At 38.4% G+C, this 25,754-nt stretch overlaps 1 protein-coding gene across 2 annotated transcripts in view; it reads right to left on the reverse strand.

The window, feature by feature from the left end:
• The window catches only part of THSD7B (thrombospondin type 1 domain containing 7B), a 1,098,632-nt gene that overhangs the window by 336,429 nt on the left and 736,449 nt on the right, over positions 1-25,754 (reverse strand). For both annotated transcript variants that reach the window (XM_053909184.1, XM_019454952.2), the window contains 2 exons: positions 23,998-24,127; positions 19,634-19,737 (listed from right to left, as the gene is read on the reverse strand). In XM_053909184.1, coding sequence (XP_053765159.1) covers positions 19,634-19,737; positions 23,998-24,127 — 234 coding nt within the window. The remainder of the gene's footprint in view (positions 1-19,633; positions 19,738-23,997; positions 24,128-25,754) is intronic.

Genomic DNA, 25,754 nt, shown 5'->3' on the forward strand with positions numbered 1-25,754 from the left:
TCAATAAATGCCAACTGTGTTAACAGTTGATTAGGTTGGAGGTTCCGGAAGATGGCGGCGTAGGAGGACGCGGGGCTCACAGCGCGTCCTGCCGATCACTTAGATTCCACCTACACCTGCCTAAAGAACCCAGAAAACCGCCAGAGGATTAGCAGAAGGGAGTCTCCGGAGTCAAGCGCAGACTAGAGGCCCACGGAAGAGGGTAGGAAGGGCGGCGAGGCGGTGCGCGCTCCACGGACTGGCGGGAGGGAGCCGGGGCGGAGGGGCGGCTCGCCGGCCAAGCAGAGCCCCCGAGTCTGGCTGGCAAAAGCGGAGGGGCCGGACAGACTGTGTTCCAACAGCAAGCGCGACTTAGCGTCTGGGAGGTCATAAGTTAACAGCTCTGCTCGGAAAGCGGGAAGGCTGGAGGACAAAGGGAGGGAGAGCTGCCGAGCCCCCGGACGGCAGAGCTCAGCTTGGCGGGGAACAAAGGCGCCAGCGCCATCTCCCCCGCCCATCCCCCAGCCAAAATCCCAAAGGGAACCAGTTCCTGCCAGAGAACTTGCTCGCTCCGCGCAAACACCCAACTCTGTGCTTCTGCGGAGCCAAACCTCCGGCAGCGGATCTGACTCCCTCCCGCTGCCACAGGGCTCCTCCTGAAGTGGATCACCTAAGGAGAAGCGAGCTAAGCCTGCCCCTCCAGCCCCCGTGCACCTTGCCTACCCACCCCAGCTAATACGCCAGATCCCCAGCAACACAAGCCTGGCAGTGTGCAAGTAGCCCAGACGGGCCACGCCACCCCACAGTGAATCCCGCCCCTAGGAGAGGGGAAGAGAAGGCACACACCAGTCTGACTGTGGCCCCAGCAGTGGGCTGGGGGCAGACATCGGGTCGGACTGCGGCCCCGCCCACTAACTCCAGTTATACACCACAGCACAGGGGAAGTGCACTGCAGGTCCTCACCACGCCAGGGACTCTCCAAAATGACCAAACGGAAGAATTCCCCTCAGAAGAATCTCCAGGAAATAACAACAGCTAATGAACTGATCAAAAAGGATTTAAATAATATAACAGAAAGTGAATTTAGAATAATAGTCATAAAATTAATCGCTGGGCTTGAAAACAGTATACAGGACAGCAGAGAATCTCTTGCCACAAAGATCGAGGGACTAAGGAACAGTCACGAGGAGTTGAAAAACGCTTTAAACGAATTGCAAAACAAAATGGAATCCACGATGGCTCGGCTTGAAGAGGCAGAGGAGAGAATAGGTGAACTAGAAGATAAAGTTATGGAGAAAGAGGAAGCTGAAAGAAAGAGAGATAAAAAAATCCAGGAGTATGAGGGGAAAATTAGAGAACTAAGTGATACACTAAAAAAAAATAATATACGCATAATTGGTATCCCAGAGGAGGAAGAGAGAGGGAAGGGTGCTGAAGGGGTACTTGAACAAATTATAGCTGAGAACTTCCCTGAACTGGGGAAGGAAAAAGGCATTGAAATCCAAGAGGCACAGAGAACTCCCTTCAGACGTAACTTGAATCGATCTTCTGCACGACATATCATAGTGAAACTGGCAAAATACAAGGATAAAGAGAAAATTCTAAAAGCAGCAAGGGATAAACATGCCCTCACATATAAAGGGAGACCTATAAGACTCGTGACTGATCTCTCCTTTGAAACTTGGCAGGCCAGAAAGGCTTGGCACGATATCTATAGTGTGCTAAACAGAAAAAATATGCAGCCGAGAATCCTTTATCCAGCAAGTCTGTCATTTAGAATAGAAGGAGAGATAAAGGTCTTCCCAAACAAACAAAAACTGAAGGAATTTGTCACCACGAAACCAGCCCTACAAGAGATCCTAAGGGGGATCCTGTGAGACAAAGTACCAGAGACATCACTACAAGCATAAAACATACAGACATCACAATGACTCTAAACCCATATCTTTCTATAATAACACTGAATGTAAATGGATTAAATGTGCCAACTAAAAGACATAGGGTATCAGAATGGATAAAAAAACAAGACCCATCTATTTGCTGTCTACAAGAGACTCATTTTAGATCTGAGGACACCTTTAGATTGAGAGTGAGGGGATGGAGAACTATTTATCATGCTCCTGGAAGCCAAAAGAAAGCTGGAGTAGCCATACTTATATCAGACAAACTAGACTTTAAATTAAAGGCTGTAACAAGAGATGAAGAAGGGCATTATATAATAATCACAGGGTCTATCCACCAGGAAGAGCTAACTATTATAAATGTCTATGCGCCAAATACCCGAGCCCCCAGATATATAAAACAATTACTCATAAACATAAGCAACCTTATTGATAAGAATGTGGTCATTGCAGGGGACTTTAACACCCCACTTACAGAAATGGATAGATCATCTAGACACACAGTCAATAAAGAAACAAGGGCCCTGAATGATACATTGGATCAGATGGACTTGACAGATATATTTAGAACTCTGCATCCCAAAGCAACAGAATATACTTTCTTCTCGAGTGCACATGGAACATTCTCCAAGATAGATCATATACTGGGTCACAAAACAGCCCTTCATAAGTTTACAAGAATTGAAATTATACCATGCATACTTTCAGACCACAATGCTATGAAGCTTGAAATCAACCACAGGAAAAAGTCTGGAAAACCTCCAAAAGCATGGAGGTTAAAGAACACCCTACTAACGAATGAGTGGGTCAACCAGGCAATTAGAGAAGAAATTAAAACATATATGGAAACAAACGAAAATGAAAATACAACAATCCAAACGCTTTGGGATGCAGCGAAGGCAGTCCTGAGAGGAAAATACATTGCAATCCAGGCCTATCTCAAGAAACAAGAAAAATCCCAAATACAAAATCTAACAGCACACCTAAAGGAAATAGAAGCAGAACAGCAAAGGCAGCCTAAACCCAGCAGAAGAAGAGAAATAAAAGATCAGAGCAGAAATAAACAATATAGAATCTAAAAAAACTGTAGAGCAGATCAACGAAACCAAGAGTTGGTTTTTTGAAAAAATAAACAAAATTGACAAACCTCTAGCCAGGCTTCTCAAAAAGAAAAGGGAGATGACCCAAATAGATAAAATCATGAATGAAAATGGAATGATTACAACCAATCCCTCAGAGATACAAACAATTATCAGGGAATACTATGAAAAATTATATGCCAGCAAATTGGACAACCTGGAAGAAATGGACAAATTTCTAAACACCCACACTCTTCCAAAACTCAATCAGGACGAAATAGAAAGCTTGAACAGACCCATAACCAGCGAAGAAATTGAATCGGTTATCAAAAATCTCCCAACAAATAAGAGTCCAGGACCAGATGGCTTTCCAGGGGAGTTCTACCAGACATTTAAAGCAGAGATAATACCTATCCTTCTCAAGCTATTCCAAGAAATAGAAAGGGAAGGAAAACTTCCAGACTCATTCTATGAAGCCAGTATTACTTTGATTCCTAAACCAGACAGAGACCCAGTAAAAAAAGAGAACTACAGGCCAATCTCTCTGATGAATATGGATGCAAAAATTCTCAATAAGATACTAGCAAATCGAATTCAACAGCATATAAAAAGAATTATTCACCATGATCAAGTGGGATTCATTCCTGGGATGCAGGGCTGGTTCAACATTCGCAAATCGATCAACGTGATACATCACATTAACAAAAAAAAAGAGAAGAACCATATGATGCTGTCAATCGATGCAGAAAAGGCCTTTGACAAAATCCAGCACCCTTTCTTAATAAAAACCCTTGAGAAAGTCGGGATAGAAGGAACATACTTAAAGATCATAAAGGCCATTTATGAAAAGCCCACAGCTAACATCATCCTCAACGGGGAAAAACTGAGAGCTTTTTCCCTGAGATCAGGAACACGACAGGGATGCCCACTGTCACCGCTGCTGTTTAATATAGTGCTGGAAGTTCTAGCATCAGCAATCAGACAACAAAAGGAAATCAAAGGCATCAAAATTGGCAAAGATGAAGTCAAGCTTTCGCTTTTTGCAGATGACATGATATTATACATGGAAAATCCGATAGACTCCACCAAAAGTCTGCTAGAACTGATACATGAATTCAGCAAAGTTGCAGGATACCAAATCAATGTGCAGAAATCAGTTGCATTCTTATACACTAACAATGAAGCAACAGAAAGACAAATGAAGAAACTGATCCCATTCACAATTGCACCAAGAAGCATAAAATACCTAGGAATAAATCTAACCAAAGATGTAAAAGATCTGTATGCTGAAAACTATAGAAAGCTTATGCAGGTAATTGAAGAAGATATAAAGAAATGGAAAGACATTCCCTGCTCATGGATTGGAAGAATAAATATTGTCAAAATGTCAATACTACCCAAAGCTATCTACACATTCAATGCAATCCCAATCAAAATTGCACCAGCATTCTTCTCGAAACTAGAACAAGCAATCCTAAAATTCATATGGAACCACAAAAGGCCCCGAATAGCCAAAGTAATTTTGAAGAAGAAGACCAAAGCAGGAGGCATCACAATCCCAGACTTTAGCCTCTACTACAAAGCTGTCATCATCAAGACAGCATGGTATTGGCATAAAAACAGACACATAGGGGCACCTGGGTGGCTCAGTTGGTTAAGCGGCCGACTTCGGCTCAGGTCATGATCTCGCGGTCCGTGAGTTCGAGCCCCGCGTCGGGCTCTGTGCTGACAGCTCAGAGCCTGGAGCCTGTTTCCGATTCTGTGTCTCCCTCTCTCTGACCCTCCTCTGTTCATGCTCTGTCTCTTCCTGTCTCAAAAATAAATAAAACGTTAAAAAAAAAAAAAAAAAAAAAAAAAAAAAAACCAGACACATAGACCAATGGAATAGAATAGAGACCCCAGAACTAGACCCACAAACGTATGGCCAACTCATCTTTGACAAAGCAGGAAAGAACATCCAATGGAAAAAAGACAGTCTCTTTAACAAATGGTGCTGGGAGAACTGGACAGCAACATGCAAAAGGTTGAAACTAGACCACTTTCTCACACCATTCACAAAAATAAACTCAAAATGGATAAAGAACCTGAATGTGAGACAGGAAACCATCAAAACCTTAGAGGAGAAAGCAGGAAAAGACCTCTCTGACCTCAGCCGTAGCAATCTCTTACTCGGCACATCCCCAAAGGCAAGGGAATTAAAAACAAAAGTGAATTACTGGGACCTTATGAAGATAAAAAGCTTCTGCACAGCAAAGGAAACAACCAACAAAACTAAAAGGCAACCAACGGAATGGGAAAAGATATTTGCAAATGACACATCGGACAAAGGGCTAGTATCCAAAATCTATAAAGAGCTCATCAAACTCCACACCCGAAAAACAAACAACCCAGTGAAGAAATGGGCAGAAAACATGAATAGACACTTCTCTAAAGAAGACATCCGGATGGCCAACAGGCACATGAAAAGATGTTCAACGTCACTCCTTATCAGGGAAATACAAATCAAAACCACACTCAGATACCACCTCACGCCAGTCAGAGTGGCCAAAATGAAGAAATCAGGAGACTATAGATGCTGGAGAGGATGTGGAGAAATGGGAACCCTCTTGCACTGTTGGTGGGAATGCAAATTGGTGCAGCCACTCTGGAAAGCAGTGTGGAGGTTCCTCAGAAAATTAAAAATAGACCTACCCTATGACCCAGCAATAGCACTGCTAGGAATTTATCCAAGGGATACAGGAGTACTGATGCATAGGGGCACCTGTACCCCAATGTTTATAGCGGCACTCTCAACAATAGCCAAATTATGGAAAGAGCCTAAATGTCCATCAACTGATGAATAGATAAAGAAATTGTGGTTTATATACACAATGGAATACTACGTGGCAATGAGAAAAAATGAAATATGGCCTTTTGTAGCAACATGGATGGAACTGGAGAGTGTGATGCTAAGTGAAATAAGCCATACAGAGAAAGACAGATACCATATGGTTTCACTCTTATGTGGATCCTGAGAAACATAACAGAAACCCATGGGGGAGGGGAAGGAAAAAAAAAAAAAAAAGAAAGAAAAAAGAGGTTAGAGTGGGAGAGAGCCAAAGCATTAGAGACTGTTAAAAACTGAGAACAAACTGAGGGTTGATGGGGGGTGGGAGGGAGGGCAGGGTGGGTGATGGGTATTGAGGAGGGCACCTTTTGGGATGAGCACTGGGTGTTGTATGGAAACCAATTTGACAGTAAATTTCATATATTAAAAAAAGAAAAAAAAAAAAAGAAAAAAAAAAACAGTTGATTAGGTTGTTACAATAATACCATTACAAATTAAATTTAGCTTCCAAAATATAAACACAGAATAAATAGCTCTTTATGTAAGGTATAATTATACCATTCATGTCACTCCAAAACCCAGACTTTCAAGGAAAGTTGCTGATAAGATGGCAGAGTACTCACATTTTCAGTCTGTATAAGTGCGTCAGTGTTTAATTATGAGTTTGCAGTTTTGCAATTGTCATTATTACCATTTTCCATCCAACTGCAAATTCTGAACTGCTCTGGATCTACACATCAAAACAAATTCTTTTTTTTTTTTTTTAATTTTTTTTAACGGTTTTTTTTTTTTATTTTTGAGACAGAGAGAGACAGAGCATGAACGGGGAGGGGCAGAGAGAGAGGGAGACACAGAATCGGAAACAGGCTCCAGGCTCTGAGCCATCTGCCCAGAGCCTGACGCGGGGCTCGAACTCACGGACCGCGAGATCGTGACCTGAGCCGAAGTCGGACGCTTAACCGCCTGAGCCACCCAGGCGCCCCAAAACAAATTCTTTAAACGTGCCTTTAATATGACTCCGGCTTTAAATGCATTTGTAATTCTTTTACAGCTATACACACAGTTAGCCAATTAGCTTATGTTGTTAACCTGAGCACAATTGTAAGAAATATTTATATGAGCAGCATTCCAATTAGTCCTTTAAATGATAAAGTATTTTAAAATTACATGTGTTTAATCATGAGAAAGTGAAGCTAACACTGTAGTTTTGGCTCTCGAAGGAAAACTTCTCACACTTGGCATTACTGATATGCCAGAATGTTGCCTGTTGTACATCCTGCCTCCTAGTCTTTACCATCAAAAATGTCTCGAGATGTTGCCAAATGTTCCCAGGAGGCAAAGTCACCACACCACATGTGGAAAACCACCACTCTAGAGAAAATAAAACAACACCTTCAGCAGGTCTGCTATGGGTAAGAGCCAAAATCCTCTCATTTTCTTGTAAGTTCTAGGAGAGGAACCTGATAATTACACAAGTTTAATTCATAATCTTGACGTCAGGTGGTAAAGTATTTTATCATCATCTCATTATCTTACACAAGAAATATACTTTTGAAACACTTTGTAAAATATGCATACTCTAGAGTAAAAGTTATTCAGACTCTACTCTCTAGGAGTTAAACTCCCATAAGCACAGTTCCTTTTACCATTATTTGATTGAAGCATAGATAGAATATTTTATAATAGTAATTTTAATATAGTATACTTTTTAATTTTGCTTTTAAAGAATAAAATTACATATGAATTATATGTGTATCATATTTTTGCTAAAGTTCTGAACTTCCTATTCTGATACACAAAATAATTGTTGAGCCGATATTTACTGAACAACTATTACATATATAGTACAGGGCTATTTGGAAGCACTGGTGATAGAGAGGTGCATAAGGTACATTCTCTGCATTTGGAGAGCTGAAACATACAATAAGAGGGGACATTTAAGACATTATATAACACAACACATAAAGTACTAGTAAATAGGGAGTGCACAATGGAAGTGTTTAACTACAACTGAAAGAAGGGAATTATGTGGGGAAGGAGGTAATATCTGAGATGGGACCAGGAGGTGTGCAACTGAACAAGTGGAGGAAGATAAGAAGGAGATTTCCGGGCTGAAGAAGAAGGCTGACATTAATGAATGCTTTGTGGATGATGAGTGTCACTTGGGCAATGGCTAGCCAGGGGGACTCTGGGAGACAACACTGAGAGAAGTAAAACAGAATATCAGGTTAGGAGGATATTTAGGGCACAGAGTCATGGCTTCAAACGGGAAAAAGGTTAGCCAGAGAAAGTTCTTCAGTAGGTGAATGATAAAATCAGATGAATTACTCTATACAGATAGCCCTGGCTTCAAAGCAAGGATGGATTAATAAGACATATACCTAGATATAAGGAGAACCGCTGGAAAGTTACTACAAAACCCAGAATACATTCACAGTGATCTAGAAAAGAGGGAAGATACTGTGGAGGCCTTAGAAAGATGAAGCTGCTAGGATTTGATGGCTGACCCTCTTTATTAATGAATGAGAGCGATTTAACTACTTGACACTGAAAACTCAGGAAGAAAAATCCAGTTTCTGGAGGTAGTAAGACAATTTTTGAAACAATGATTTTAAACAATCAGTATTCTGTCTGCAGGGTGAGTAATGTTCAGCAGGTGAAAGTTCTAATCTGGAGTTAAGAGAGACACTTGCCTTAAAACAAAGACCTGGTGATCATCTCTGGAGCTTAAATCCGGGAAAGTCAGGATTCTCCAAGCAGACATTATGGATGGGGATGACAATAGCAAAGAGAAGTATAGAGAATGATGCCATATAAGATTTGGATAGAGGAAGAAAAGTCAGGCTTAGAGATTAGGATCTAAGTATTCAAGAGAGGTAGAGAGAAAACTGGGACATGGGAGTGGGGAGTGGGGAGTCTCAAATAGAAAGGGAGACCCTTCAGAGGTATTTAAAATTAGAAGTTCATGAGTGACTACTGGGAAAGCCATTTTGTAAAAACTCTCTCATCTTTCTTACTCACTCCTCTTGTATTTGTGTCCTGATATTTTCCTCTAGAGTTTTTATTAATTAATTAGTTTATTTGAGAGAGAGAGAGAGAAAGCAAGTGGGGGAGAAGGGGCAGAGAGAGAGAGAGAGAGAGAGAGCGCTTCCCAAAGCAGATTCCGTGCTCAGTGCAGAGCCCAACACAGGGCTTGATCCCAAGACCCTGGGATCATGACCTCAGCTGAAATCCAGAGTCTGATGCTCAACTGACTGAGCTACCCAGCGGCTCCTCCTCCAGAGTTTAGAATGAAGAGAAAAAGGACTCTTCTTCTTTCCAACTCCTGAATTTATCTCTACATTCAGTATAATCCTCTCCATCCTTCCAGAATCATACTCATATTAATATGTTCTCTCTTTATAACACCTTCAATATATTTCCTTAACCATTTATTTCTATTTTTTCTTCGTATTTGTTTAAGGTGGTCCTCTATGTGCTCTTTGAACCCAGAGCTATAATGCTACTAATTTCCTTGTGTTCTTTGACAAATATTCTATAACATCATCTATAAAATATCCATTTCCTCTCAGATCTTGATCTCAAAACTGTGTTGTTTCTCATCTACAACTATTTCACTGAGACTAGACTCTGAATATGAAACTATGTTCAGTCAGTTGTCAAATTCTTTTCTCCCATCTCTATTTACACAGTTATTTCTAAAACGTTTGGCAATACCACATATACATTTCTTTAAACCCCCCCCTCTGATTTTTATGATACTTTATAAATATATTCATTATATATATATATATATATATATATATATATATATATATATATATATTCATTCTTTCTAATGCATTCCCGAAGTCAATATTCTGGTATAGGCTTTCAGAACTCCTTGTGATATAATTACAAAACCTCAGTGAACCTTAAATTTCTTAGTTTTAGTAGCTACTTTCAATATATTGCTATGAGGTTGATCATTCTATGAACCTATTGAGTTGAATTGACTTTAATAGGTTTTTAATTCTCATTCCTCATGCATCTGGATTAAAAGATTGGGTTCTTTTGTCCCACCACATGACCCTTCAAACTGTGGTTGGCCTAAAAAGGTACTTGTTTTGCAACTTTGGTATCTATTTGAACTCAGAGTAGTGGTTTGTCTGAGTTTTGATGCTCCTCTGTCAGTTTTCAGAGCCTCTACAGTGAGCGGGGACTCCTCCTCCTCTCACTGCTACTAGACTGCCTGATGGAATTTCTGTTTTCTTTAAAAATGTACAAACATTACTTCTTTCTGACACAATCCTAAGATGGCTCATGGGATAACCAGAAATGAATACTTTGACCTTAGTAACCTGAGAACTAAGGGAAGCCAAGAGATTCGCATCTATTTGAAGAGACTGAATTCGGGTCTTGGACAAGAGAAGTATAATCTTATTACATTTACACAGTTTGCAGTAGACTTTGAAATTCATATTAACATTCCTGAAGGGAAGATAGTTCTGTAACTGAGAGCCATGCAATCAGAAGAGAAAATTATTGCTCCGAGTTTAGCAAATGATTGCATCACTCAAATGAAAAAATAAAAAAAATTACCCCCTACCCGTTCCCTCCCCTGAGACCCATTTCATCAGGGAAATATCTTCTAGGGAGGTGAGTAGGTGGACTTCAGAGTTACTTTGTACTTTGTATTACAGCTTTTATGTTAAAAAATGGAGAGGCTGGTGAAAGACAACATCTCTGAATCTGCATTTAGTTAATAATGTGTTACTAAAGCATCATGCCTTAGGTCACTCACCTCCTTTAATATTTAGTTTTAATTTATTGCCAATTTTTTTAGAAATGTGCATATTCTACCTGCAGCAACCATGAAAGCTCCAAAGCTAATCTTATTCTAAAACATAAAAAGGAAATAAAAAATAACTCCCAGAATCATCATTCACTTATATAAAAATGCAATCTTTGCTATAAGTTTAACACTTTACTCTTTAAACCAATGCCTATGGTATTATAAAAACCATTCTTTTGTTAAAATCTGAGGATATTTTAATTTAGAGAGTTGCCCTACACTGTCACTTTAATTCTACATTCTATCCTGAACTTCCTTGTATTTTCACACTTAAAAAGACCATAGTTGGAGGAGATGTTTTTAAAGTTCCTTAAAAAATATTTATAACTGCTCATTTTTAATCAGGTGCTAATTAATAAGATAACAAAAAAACATGATGTCCTCCAATTGGTTCTTCCTGTGTTGAAGTCAGAACTGAAGTCAGAAATCACCCCAAGAATGATCTTCAATACAAAGAATATTGGGGTCTGATCATTTTTCCTGTGACATGAGCAGTTATTAAAAATGATATCACAAGTTATTGAAAATAGTGTTGTTCATTGCCTAGATTGGAAACCTTAGTACACTGATTTGGGATCTCAACTGGTGTCATGCTGTGGCTTCTTGAAATTGACAAGAAAGATACCATCACATGTCTTGGCCCATTTAAGAAACAGTTACATCTGTGGAAGGAATTCCTGAGGCAGCTACAGTTACCCCCCATTCTCTACTGGAAATGCCCACAATTCATAGCTCATTTTGTTCTCCTTGAATTAAACAGAAATTACTCCACTTTCCTTCCCAGCAAACTTTCCCCTATCTCCTCCCACACCAAAAATAAAACAAAAATAGAAAAGACTATCTTTGCTTTGATTATTGCTCATAGTTTAAACCTATATATTTTTCTTCTGTGAATCTACAAAAATGATTTCTATTTTTTCTTGTTGTAGATAAATATGAAAAAGACAAAATGTGAGCAACTTATAAGGTTGAATGACTATGACTTTCTCCATCTAGAGAATAAGAGGACCAGGGGCGCCTGGGTGGCTCAATCAGTTAAGCACCTGACCAGCTCAGGTCATGATCTCATGGTTCATCAGTTTGAGCCCTGCGTTGGGCTTTGTGCTGATAGTTCAGAGCCTGGACCCTGCTTTGGATTCTGTGTCTCCCTCTCTCTCTGCCCTTCCCCTGCTCGTGCCCTGACTCTCTCTCTCAAAGATAAATAGACATTAAAAAAATTTAAAAATAAAAACTTAAAAAAAAGACTAGAGATACTCTATTCCTTTCTTAAAATGCAAAGATTTTTGGTATCAGAAAGAACATGACTAGTTGACTGACTGTTTCAACATTTTATTAACAGGCCATAATTATTTCTCTATTTCAGAATGTTATGTTTTTTGGGCACCTGGATGGCTCACTCAGTTAAATATTCATCTTTTGATTTTGGTCCTGGGATCAGGTGATGATCCCAGGGTTGTGGGATAGAGCCCCTCATCAGGTTCCTTGATGAGCATGGAGTATGCTTGAGATTCTCTCTCTCTCCCTTTGTCCCTCTCCTCTGTTTGCTTGCAATATCTCTCTCTTTCTCTCTAAAATAAATAATAATTAATAAATTAAAAATGTATGTGTTTTATTGTGTTTCTGTGTGTTTTCCAGACAAATGTTGGCTAAGGGGCTGGTAGTGGGTCAATATCTTTAACTTTCTCCCCATGAAGACAATATAACCAGAGAAGAACATTTTTTGGTCATAAAATTAGAGTACTTGGACCTACAATATGAGTAGGTTCCTCTTAATTCAGCTTATGTAATATCTTTATTTCCTGTTTGATAGGGATATATAGTTTATATTTATATAATTTATATAATCCTACAAAAAGTATATAAATCAATTTTTAAAGATTTAATCACGCATTAAAAGCCTTTTAAAAGTATGGAGTTCCCTCAAAAAGTTAAAAATAGAACTACTCCATGATTCAGCAATTGCACTACTAGGTATTTACCCAATGAATACAAAAATACTAATTCAAAGAGATCCATTCGCCCCAATGTTTATAGCAAAATTATCTGCTATAGCCAAATTATGGAAACAGCCCAAATGTCCGTCAACTGATGAGTGGATAAAATAGAGGTGATAAATATATACACACAGTGGGATATTACCCAGCAATTAAAAAATAATGGAATCTTGCCATTTGCAATGACATGGATGGAGCTAGAGAGTATTATGCTAAGTGAAATAAGTCACTCAGAGAAAGACAAATACCATATGACTTCACTCATATGTGGAACTTAAGAAACAAAACAAATGAGCAAAGGGAAAAAAGAGAGAGAGAGAGAAGAGAGAGAGAGGCAAATCAAGAAACAGACCTTAACTATACGAAAAAAAAAAACCAAAAAACAAAAAACTGATGGTTACCAGAGGGGAGGTGGGTGGGGGCATGGGTGAAATAGTTGATGGGGATTAAGCAATGCACTTGTGATGAGCACTGGGTGATGTATGGAAGTGTTGAATCACTATATCGTACACATTAAACTAATATTAAACTGCATGATAGCTAACTAGAATTTAAATTAAAACTTAAAAACAAAGAAGGAAATAACGTGAAATAAAGCCTACTTTACTAAAATGGCAGACACACACAAATACATATTTCATGTGAATTTTCATTTTTGAATACCTGGTATTATTGCTTTACTATTAGAGTTTAGACTACTTTTTTTTTTCCTTAGCTCTTTCCTATTTCTAACCCTCTTCCTTTTTAAGAAACTCATTTTGAAATTGGATTATTTTGCCAATTTTTTTTTCTGGAAAAGACCTTTATTTAAAGAGATCCCTTGGATGCAAAGAAAACACACAGATTCCATCAAAACTACTGTATAAGCAGACTTTGCTTCTCTCAGAGACAAAAATTAAGGAAGAACAAAAAGATTTGACAGAGATAGAGTTCTGCCTGCATTGGTCCACATAAATATTACTCAGTGAAAACAAACCAAAGAAGAATACAGGTACTTCATGGAAGTCAAGGATATCTGAAGCAGGACAGCTTTGATCTCCAGCACCTATTATGCCTCTATCACAGTGGAATCTATGTCTCATTCCTATTTATGATGGAGTATACTCACAAGCTTATAAAGGAAAAGAAAAGTATTATCCAAAAGAAACACACTGGCAAGGCCGTTGGTCAGTTTTAAAATAGTCACTGTGAATAGCGTAAGTATCAGACCATATCAGTCCACAGACAAATTCAGTCCCCTTCTAGGACTGCCAATATCTTTAACTTTTTTCTTTTTTATGCTAAAATTGTACCATTTAAGGGAAGTTTCCTCAAGGTATGTGAGAATACTGAAGTTTATTCCTCTGATATTTTCATTTGCCATAAATATTGAGCTACCATGCCTTCTTCATTCAGATTAAATACTGGAAGCTGGGCAGGGAGGATACCTGGCTCTCCCTACAGTATGGGGCAGCTAGGACAGTGGAACCCCAAACACCCATTTCTTTGGAGGTGGTGTAGACATTTAGCTCCAGCTGTAATTCTACTTGCCCTTCTATTTTCCTTTCTTTCTTTTTTATATAAATGTATTCTTACTGTAAATCAATTAACCAGGTCACCAATACAAACAATGACATAAAACAAGGAGTTCCTCTGTTGTGAACAGTGTAATGGCTTAGAAATCATAAAAGACCTCTCACATGAAAAAAAATGGATAAAACATATATCTTCTAAATGTATCATTGGGCTGGCCCCAAAGAAAATAGTCCATAAAGCACAAAACAAAGTAAAAGCTTGGGATGCAAGGTAAACAAGAAAGACAACCTTCATCCTGAAGGCTTCTACCAAATCTTGTAGGCCCCAGTTTCCATTGTCATGTCTTTAAGTACTGCTATGGAGAATCTTACGAAGGGCCCCATAGCAACAATAATGATGACAAAGGCTAGCCCTTGGTGTATGGATGAACTAGAAATAAACATGCAAAGCAAAATGCCTTAGCAAGGCCACTTGCAAATCTAAAACTGAACACTGGATGGCGGTGGGGGAGGGGGTCTCTTCTGAGAATTTATAACCCCAAGCTGGCCTTTCCATGATTTTATGGTCTAAATTCATACTCCCTCTGTGACTCAAAAGCTCCTCAAAGAAAATTTATATTTAAACTGTTTTTGGATTGATAGGGCATCCATGGACTGAAAAGTTTAAAAGACACCTGGCTAGCATGCTAAAGCAGGTAGAAGAAGGGAACTGAAGGTCTCTTAATTCCTTATTTGGACTTCCTTTTGATCCTCCTGATTTGAGGCTAACACTTCATCTCCACTCTCCTCTGCCTGTTGTTCAAAGTATACAATTCTTCTGGTTTTATATCACCAGAGAATACATCTCCAGGCTCCCAAAAGAATAGGAAGAGGGTGACATTGCTCACTGCTCTTAAATCAGACTTTTAAAAGCCCCTGTGTTTTTCTCCCACCCCCAAAACACACACACACACACACACACACACACTTGCATACTTCCTTCTGCAGGATATGGTACCTTTCTGGAGTTCTCTAGGACAAGTCACTTTATTTCCCTTCATCCCCACACCTTCACCCCTGCCAAACTTAGGCATAATCTTGTTCTGCAAACTACTTTACCATATCTCCATTCACTTTCCTTTTTTTTTTTTCATTTTTTAATGCTTACTTTTGAGAGAGATAGAGCATGAGCAGGAGAGGGTGAGAGGGAGAGACAGAGAGACAGAGAGAGAGAGAGACAGAGACAGAGAGACAGAGAGACAGAGAGACAGAGAGACAGAGACAGAATCCAAAGCAGGCTCCAGGCTCTGAGCTGTCAGTACTGAGCCTGACATGGGGCTCGAACTCAAGTGCGAGATCATGACCTGAGCCGAAGTCAGATGCTTAACCAACTGAGCCACCCAGGGGCCCTTCCATTCACTTTCTAAATCATATATTGTGATTGATGTTACAGATATCTCCTCATTTACTTGAAGGTGAGTTTATTGTGCTTCCTGTTCTCTGGAGCAATTTTATAAAAGAGATCTACTGGAGATTAATTTTATATTATGGTTTCATGTTGTCCTTGCTGGTTTCGAAGTTATTTTAGAGAAAAACTGGAGTAGATGTTTCTTTCCTTCACTATCTTAAAATTGGAGACCCATCCCACTACTTTAAAATTACAAGTTTTCCAACAAATAAACACTAGAAATTTTCTAATATTGGTGTCTAATTTAGAGAAAACTCAAGAAGATCACTTGCCTAGTCTAAGGGACAATCAGTTCTCCAGCTAGAATCCATGTAAATTGAAATCCAAAATAGAATTATTTGAGGACAGATAAAATAATTTGCCATTTATGTGATAAGATTCTATACCTTAGGAGCCACATCTCTTCACAAATTACTAAATGGTTTTGCAATGAAAACCAATCATTATGATACCCTAGTATCAAAGTGTCAAAGTCTAGGCCACCATATAGAACTAAGTTGTGCACCACACAAAAGTACCATTTTTAAAAAATTTCACTCCTGTACATATTGCTAATCAAGATATGTTACAGAAATTTTCCAGCAGAAAGTAGGCAAAGGTCTTATAATTATAAGATCATATTATTACAACAATTTTGGAAGTAAAATGTTTTAAGGAGGTGCTCCCATCCCTTAATTTACACAGTCAGTATATAGCCTCATAGCAGTCCTGAATAAAACTACCTGGCCAATAAAACTCACATGTATAAATGTTCTTAGACATTATTTACAAAGTGTAATTGTTATAAACTGATGTGATCCCAAATTTCTTTCTTAAAGCTCCAACCCCAAATAATAGTATATTTGAAAATAATAAAAACCACCAGAAACAGTTTGCTTTTAGGTAGCAAGGCCAACAACATGCCTTTCCTGTCCTTAGGGGTGTATTGACTCTTCAGCCTTATTTCATAATTTAGTTTATGGGCATCTTGACTGTCTTTTCCTTCTGCAAGATAGCAAACTAGTCCATTACATTGATTACATTACTCTGAATGGATCTAGTGAGTAGGAAGTAACAACTACCCTAGATATTTTGGCAAGACGTTTTGACATCAGTGGATAAGAAATGAATTTGAAAAAACTCAGGGACCTTCTATCTCAGGGAAATTTCTAGAGGTCCAGTGGTGTGAGCTGTGCCAAGATATCCTTTCTATGAGGAAGAATGAGTTTTTGCATTTGGCCCCTCCTGCAACCCAAACTAGGCACAACACCTAGTGGGCCTCTTTGGATTTTGGAGGCAACATATTCCTTATCTGAGTGTGTTAGTATCACCTATTTGCCAAGAGACTCACAGAGCTGCTAGTTTTTAGTGGGTACCAGAATAAGAAAAATCTCTATAATAGTCTTGGCTACTCTGCATACTGTTCTGCCAGTTGGGCCACATTATCCAGCAAATTCAGTGCCATTGAAGTATCAGTAGCAGACAGGAACACTGTTTGCAGGCTTTAGCGGGCTTCTATAAGTGAGTCACGGGATAGGTCCTTAGGATTTTGGAGCAAAGCCCTGTCATTCTCTGCACATAACTATTATTTGAATGAAACACCTCCTCACTTGATACTGTGTCTTGGTAGAGAATGCAGGCTTAATCATGGGTCACCAACTTATCATGAAACTCAAGATGCCCATCATGAACTGGGTGTTACCTAATCCACCAAGCCACAATGTAAGGTATCATCAAATGTAAGTCGTATATAGATATCTGGGCCCTTGTAGGCCCTGAAGGCGCACGTATGTTACATGAATAAGTAGGCAAATATCTATGGTTCCCACTTCTGCTAAACTACCTGCTCTCTCCCACCTTATACCTATGGTCTCATGGAGAGTTCCCTACAATCAGTTGACAGAAAAAGAAAAGACTCTAGCCTAGTTTACAGCTGGTTCTGCACAATATACAGACACAACACAAAAATGGACAGCTAAAGCACTATAGTCCCATTCTGAGATACCCCTGAAAAGAGAGGTATTTTCCTCTTCCCAGTGGATAGAAGATAAAACCGTATACCTGGTTGTCCACTTTGCTTGGAAGGATAAATGGCCAGATATGTGATTATATACAGATTCATGGACTGTGGCCAATGGTTTTGCTGTATGGTCAGGGTCTTGGAAGGAACATGATTGCAAAGTTGATGAAAAGTAAACCTGAGGAAGAGATATATATATATATACCTCTCTATATTGGGGAAAATGAGAAAATATTTGAGTCCCAAGTGAAAGCTCACCAAAGGGTGACTTCAGCAAAGGGATATTTTAACAATTAAATGGACAGGATGATTTGTTCTATGGAGACCGGTCACCTCAGTCATCCCTCTTTCCCCAGTTACTCCTGTCATCAACGAATAGGTTCATGAACAAAGTAGTCATGGTGGCAGGAATGAAGGTTATCCACAGGCTCAGCAACATGGACTTCCACTCACCAATGTCAACCAGACTATGGCCATCACTAAGTGCCCAATATGACAGCAGAAGAGACCAACACTAAGTCCCCAATATGGCACCACTCCCCAGAGTGATGAACCAGCTACAGGGGAGCAGTTTGATTACATTGGACCACGTCCACCGCAGAAGGGAAAGTGTTTTGTTACTACTAGAATAGATATTTAACCTGGATATACATTTCCCTTCCCTGCAAACAATGCTTCTGCCAAAACTACCATCCATGGACTTACAGTATGTCTTATCCATAGTCATGGTATTCCACACAGGATTGCTTCTGATCAAGGAACTCACTTCACAACAAACAGTGTTGCAATGGGCCTATTCTCATGGAACTCACTAATCATACCGTGTTTCCCACAGTCCTGAAGCAGCTGGCTTGATAGAATGGTGGAAAGGTCTTTTGCAGACTCAGTTATAATACCAGTTAGGTGTTAATACCTTGCAGGGCTGAGACAAGGTTTTACAGAAGGCTGTATATGCTCTGAATAAGCACCCAATTTTGATACTGTCTCTCCAATAGGCAGGAATCAAGGGGAAGGAATAAATGGGGATGGCATAACTCACTATTACCCTTGGTGACTCACTAGTAAAACATTTGTTTCCTGTCTCTTGCTATATTATGTTCTGCTGCCCTTATAGGTCTTTGTTCTGAAGGAAACAGTGCTTCCACTAGGAGACACAATAAGATTCCATTGATCCAGAAGTTAAGATTGCCACCTGGTCATGGTGGACTCCTCACAGCTCTGAATCAACAAACAAAGCAGGGAGTTATTGTGCTGGTTGTAATGACTGATCCTAACCAATACAATAACCTACACAACAGGAAGAGACAATTCTAAATATGGCTTTTAGAAAAATTATAAAACAAGTATAATGCAGTTGATTCCACAAGGTCTTATTTTGCTACATATACCCCTTTAGCAACAAAGTGGTTAGATTTTAAGAATAAAGCACTTCTCATCAAGCTTCATTTGACTGGTACCTGGATTATGAATGAAACAGAAAAGTGAGCAGCCTGATGAGTCTCTGAGTGCTTTTCAGAGATTTCAACATGCCATACCTTGGCATTGATGATTAAAAGCACTTCTACTTCGATCCAGATGCTTATTCACAGGAATAAGATAGCTCCTTTCTATGTATATTATATATAGAACATATAGTAATTATGCATATAACAATTACATTCAAGTCATGCTTATTAAGATTAGTCAATTGATTCAGTTATCCTTAATTCATTTAGCAAACATTAAATTAGCACCTAAAAAGTGCAATGTATACTGTTGGGTCTAGTCATAGACATATTCTTCATTCCTTGGATCATGTCCGGCATGTGTCTGGAACATCAGCATTGGGATATGCAAATAACTAAGAATTCACTTACAGATATTCGCTTACATTGCACTAGTTCACAGATACACTAGCTGGTTATGGTTGAAAGAGAGTATAAAATCAACAATAATTCCCAACTTAAACTCAAATACTGATAAATATAAATAACGTAATCCAATATCATAATTATTCAAATATAAAATAAACAATAGTCTATAAGAAAAACATAAAAAAACTGTTTTAAAATGCCCTTACCTCTTGTTTGTATCCCCTTTCCACAGGCTTCACTGGTGCCCATTATCCCCTGCCTGACAGACTCTGGCACCAAGATACAAGGGCTCCATTTCTGTGGCTTCCACCTGTGATTACAAAGAACAGCGGACTAAAAATTTCACCATGACAAACACACGAAAGAAATATAAAAATAAGTGAATTTGAAATACAAAAGCACAAAAACAGTAATTCAATAAAAATGTATATAAATCCAATGTGATAAAATGGAACTCTGGCACATAATAGGGAGGACAAGAGTCTACTCTGCCCCAGGTTCATGGTTAATGCAGCGTTTCCATTATTTTAAATGTGGACATTTCCCATATAAGCTGTAGTCCATATACCAAAGTGGCAGTAAATATCCTTAAAAGCACGGATCAAATCTAGAAGGCTTACCCTCCTTATCAACTTAAAGTCATATAAAGAAGGAGGAGGTGGAGGAGAAGCAGAAGGAGACAATGATGATGATGATGGGGAGGAGGAAGGAAAAGGAAGAGAAGAAGGAGAAGACAGAGAGAGTGAGAGAGGGAGGGAGAGAGAAAATCCTTATGTTCCACTGTATCTTTAGAGAGTCAGGGTTTAAACATCTGAAAGTTTGGGGTGCAAACTTTCACACTCAATCTTCCACTTCAACAATTGTTATAAGGTATTTTCTAAGACTTTAAAGTGACTCAGACATCTCAATAGGGAGGTGGGGAGCCACAGGGACCCATCTTATGTGATAGTTCATCTCATGGAAGAGGAATGGATCCATTTCTGATGAATTATCAATATTTCTATTCCTCAAAGGAAATACTCTGTAAGGAAGGCGTATGGTTTTCCACTGTTTTCCTTTCTCAGGTAAACAAAACTTTCTATTTTTATGACCCACAGGACAGACTGACTTGTATCCTTAAACCTGTCTCTTCAGAATGTACCCAAAAACCCAAACTCTAAGTGTAACCACAAATTCTGCTCCTTCCTTAGTATATGTTGACACTTTTTTAATATGTGCCAATACCTCTAATAATAGATATTACTTCAAAAAATGAAACAGGGGAGCCTGGGTGGCTCAGTAGGTTAAGCATCCGACTTCAGCTCAGGTCATGATCTCACAGTTTGTGGGTTCAAGCCTCATATCAGGCTCTGTACTGACAACTCAGAGCCTGGGGCCTGCTTCAGATTGTGTCCCCCTCTCTCTCTGCCCCACCCCTACTTGTGCTCTCTGTCTTTCAAAAATAAATAAAAATTAAAAAACAAAAACAAAAAAAATGAAACAGAAACATGAATCAAAAATATTATTGAACAGTTTTGCAAGATGAAAAAATTCTAGAGATCTTCTAGATCTGGTCAATAATATTACATATATATTATATTACAAAACTGGTCAATAATATATATTACGTGGGGCGCCTGGGTGGCTTGGTCGGTTAAGCGTCTGACTTCGGCTCAGGTCATGATTTCACGGTCCGTGAGTTCGAGCCCCGCGTTGGGCTCTGTGCTGACAGCTCAGAGCCTGGAGCCTGTTTCAGATTCTGTGTCTCCCTCTCTCTGCCCCTCCCCCGTTCATGCTCTGTCTCTCTCTGTCTCAAAAATAAAAATAAACGTTAAAAAAATAATATATATTACGCTACAAAACTTGTCAATAATATTACATATGTGTGTGTGTGTGTGTATGTGTGTGTATAAAATCATTGATCTCACTCAAGTGGACATCATACTGTCAATAGTTGAGGGATTGGAGAGAAATCAAGAAACAGCTAAACAGAAAAACAGAAAAACTTGGCATTAAAGAAATCACTCCTTAATTTTAAATAGTTGTAAGTTTACCTCGCATATGCATAGATGCATTTAGTATAATTCTAAAACACAGAAACTGAAATGGTAAGGTGTTTCAGGGCAATTTTTCAACTAGGATGTATCATTCGTTCAGATCCCTTAAGTTTACTAAGACTTTCTAGATTGAAATGAGATCATGGTGTTCAGTCTAGTTTAGTGTGCTGCATAAAATGAAATATAAGGAATTTTCAGGACTTGTTAAACTCAGTCTTGGAATGATAAACTTGGCCTCATAAAGGTTAAGTGAAATCACTCAGATTTCACAACTCAGCAGGCCAGTTATCCCTCCTAAATTCTCGGATCCTTAGCCATAGACCCTTGACCCCACATTAATTCTATGTAAGGATACATCTTCATGTTTTTTTCCCTTTTGCTTATTAACTTAATGTGTTGGAGATGTTCAAATTCACAGAAAAATTTCTACAGACATTTTTATTCTATTTTAAATGGTAAACATGTGAATATGTTACCTTAATGGAGTAAAAGAAGAATCAGAAGAAAATGATACAGGTCTGTATTAACTCAGCTCCCTAACATACCAGTGAAAAGGGATACAAAACTAAATTGGAATATTGCTTAAAATTAAAGGGCGTTTTATTGAGGAGCAGAGAATCTTGCTGATAACTTGTACACATATTAACCTCAGCATCAGGAGAAATGATACAATGATCCAATCCAGACACAACAAAACTGGTTTCTGGGGAAAATGGCAGGAGGTCAATGATGGAAACGAGTTTAAACATTAATGGCTAAAATGGAGTGCAACCAGGGAGTTCAGAGAGTGGACAATAGAAAGGAAAAGCTCACTAACAGCTTCTAGGATTTTCTCTGATTATAATAGACCTGGGATTATAAAAACTTCTAATAACGTTTAATTTGGCTAATTTTTTTCAATTGGCTACTTTCCCCAAGAGCTCTTTTGGTGGGCTCAGAAGTTTCAATATTTATATATAGTATAAAGAGATGAATATTGACAGTGTTTCCACAGCAGCCCTGTGGTTAATGAAGCAACTGGTAGTCTGGGCACGTTCCCAGTATTTATTCACATCCTCTTTAAACTGGCCATTAGGTAGAAACAATAAGAATAAAGGATTATAAAGCTGATAGTCATTTAGACTCTTCAGTGGCACTCTATCTAATGTGAGGAGCCTTCTTAAAAAAGAGAGGGGGGCGCACCCGGGTGGCTCAGCCCGTTAAGCCTCAGACTCTTGATTTCAGCTCATGTCATGATCTCATGGTTTGCAAGATAGAGTTCCACATCAGGCTCTGTGCTGACAGGCTGGAGTCTGCTTGAGATTCTCTCTCTCCTTCTCTCCCTGCCCCCTCTCCCCCCACTGCTCATGCTCTCTCTTTCTCAAAGTAAATAAATAAACTTTAACAAAAAGAGAGAGAAAGAAGGAAAAAAAAAACTTGTGTCCTCCTGAATAAATTAGCTCTTGAATTTCATATCTTTAAGATATAGTTCCTCAAATAATCAGGAGAAACACTAGGCATTTTTGATAAAGGCATTTTTAAGTGTACTGATAACCACAGGAATTTTAAGACAGTGGTTTTTTCTTCACAAGTAAGTAAAACTCAACAGTGAATGATTTTAATCCAGATGTACTTTAAGGCAATGCTTCAATCCAACATTAAAAGGATGGATATTAATGACTAAACACACAAACCTCAGGCATTATTTTTATAAATAATAGTCCCCAAGTTGCCAAGAGGGAATATATTTTAAAAGTCATTTTCTTTTTTTTAATTAAAAAAAATTTCAACTTTTTGTTTATTTTTGATAGAGAGAGAGACAGAGAGAGAGAGGGAAGACAGAGTGCGAACAGGGAAGGGGCAGAGAGAGAGGGAGACACAGAATCTGAAACAGGCTCCAGGCTCTGAGCGGTTAGCACAGAGCCCGATGCAGGGCTCGAACTCATGAACCATGTGAGATCATGACCTGAGCTGAAGTCAGACACTTAACCATAACCGACTGAGCCACCCAGGTGCACATTTTCTTTTCTTTTCCTTTCTTTTTTCTTTTTTTTTAAATATTTTATCCATAGGTTAAACTTTTTTATTTTCCCTAAGTAGTTTATTAAAATGTGTATATGACAAAAATTAAGAACCAAATTTTTTAAAAATAAAAGTAAATAATTATTTTAAAAGTAAATTTTTGTTCTTAGTTCTTCATTAAAGGCTTTAGGATGAAAACAATAGAATGAAGTAAATTACATGTGTGTTTGTTTTCCAGGTAGTCTTTATCCTGAATCTCTTTGGATCCTAATCCTTAAAATTGACTGCCTAGGTGACAGAACTCCAGCAGCTCACTTAAAAGCAAACTATGTTTGTTTCTTTTTTTCTGATAATTAGACTTTCTTATTCCTTACTCCCTCAAAATACATTCAAAATAACAGGGGGAAATACTGAGGTGTTAAAGATAAACATTACCTTATCTTCTTTCTCACTAAAAATCATAAACTTATGAAAGAAAATAAGTCATGATTTACACTAAAATCTAATGATTATTTTAAAAGGTAACTAATTACCGATATACAGGACATAATGAAATATCTTCACACTCTCGCTCTTCAAATAAGGTATCTGGGCATTCTTGGCCTCCGTTGGCTGCTTCCTGGATGATAATCCTATATCGAGACTGTTTTACCGTGGCATTTCCTAAAGTAAAGGAAAAATAAAATTATAGTGCCTTTTTATGTAGCTGCACGGAAAAATACAGGGTTAGTAGCAGGCAGGCAGGCATGCAGGCAGGAAGGAGGGGAGGAAGGGAAGGGAAGAGAAGGAAAGGGAAGGGAAGGGAAGAGAAGGGAAGGGAAGGGAAGGGAAGGAAAAGGAAAAGGAAAAGGAAAAGGAAAAGGAAAAGGAAAAGGAAAAGGAAGGGAAGGAAAAAAATAAAGAAACAAAGAAAGAAGGAGGTGAAGTAAAAACATGTGGTAAGACTTCTTGGGGAATGAGAATGACAAGCAAAGACCAGGGGTTAATAATATTATACCAATTCTCACTCCTATGAGATAGATAGTTAATACTCAATAATTGTGATTTCAAATCTATATGACCTAATATGCAAAGAGTGTTTCCCAATTGTCTTAATATGCTTTAAATTAATCAGAATTTATATTACCTATGGCATAAGAATTACATGGCATAATCTGAGAAACCACAGAAACCAACTTTGATCTCACAATAGCTCAAGGGCCTAGAGTTTTACTATCAGCAAATCACTTCCTCAGGAAAGGCATTTCCCTCTGGAAATACTCATTAAAATTAATACATTAGTAATTTATTTGTGGGTATTAGTTTCTTATAATATCTCTCATTCATCATAACCTGAGACAATATGGATATAATTGTAATTTAGGGGAAAGGCGCTAAAATTGTGACAAAACAAAATATTGTCTACTTCCTGGTTTGGCTAAAAAGCAGAAGTATTAATAGGCACCTCAATAAAGACAGCCAGTGTTCACTATCACTTTAATGGGCTGGGGCACTCATCTCATAATCTTTAGATGCCTTCTGATCAATAACAGCAACAAAAATCAATTACAGTTACAATGGTGAGCAAATATTTCAATTGCTATGTGCAAAATATGCACTAGATATAAAAATAAAAATTCTTGAACTTACACAAAAAGAAAATGGGGCAGATAGAGATACAACAAATTTAAGACATTGGTAGAGCGAGAAATGTCAACAGTGTGCAGTACTAAGAGAGTACGAAGAAAGAATAATCATTTTTGTCTCTAGAAACCAGACAGTTCCTGGAGGAGACAGATTTTATTCTGGGACTTGAAATCTTAATAGAAAAAAAAAAGGTTAAAGTCATTTTAGGCCAAGGAAAGTCTGAGAAAAGGTACTCCTGAGACATAAATGGGTGCATGGAATTCATAGAGAAAGACATGTAGGTGCATTTAGATGGAATGTGGATGTTCACATGTTGGAGGGTTATGAAGAATGGAGAGAAAGGGTGGTGTAGGAGAAAATGGAATTAATTGGTAAGTCTGGGACAGACCTAACCATGTTAAGAAGAAAATTTCTAGAAAGCCAGTAAACAAAGTGGAATGTGACAAAAGGGGGGGGGGGACTTTCAGTAAAATTATATTTTCATGTGGTTTTAAAAAAATCATTAGTACCATGACTTACAATGAGAAAAAAACTGACCCACAACCAATTCCCTGTCCTCCTTCCAGAAGACTTTGAACTCTCTTTATTTAGTTCATCTGTGGTTATCTCCAAATCCATAAATAATAAACTTATGTCATTGCTTCTTGATTCATTAATTTTAGAC

This window comes from Panthera pardus, unplaced genomic scaffold (genome assembly GCF_024362965.1).
Source record: "Panthera pardus isolate Hobbes unplaced genomic scaffold, ASM2436296v1 HiC_scaffold_10, whole genome shotgun sequence".
NCBI classification, from domain to species: domain Eukaryota; kingdom Metazoa; phylum Chordata; class Mammalia; order Carnivora; family Felidae; genus Panthera; species Panthera pardus.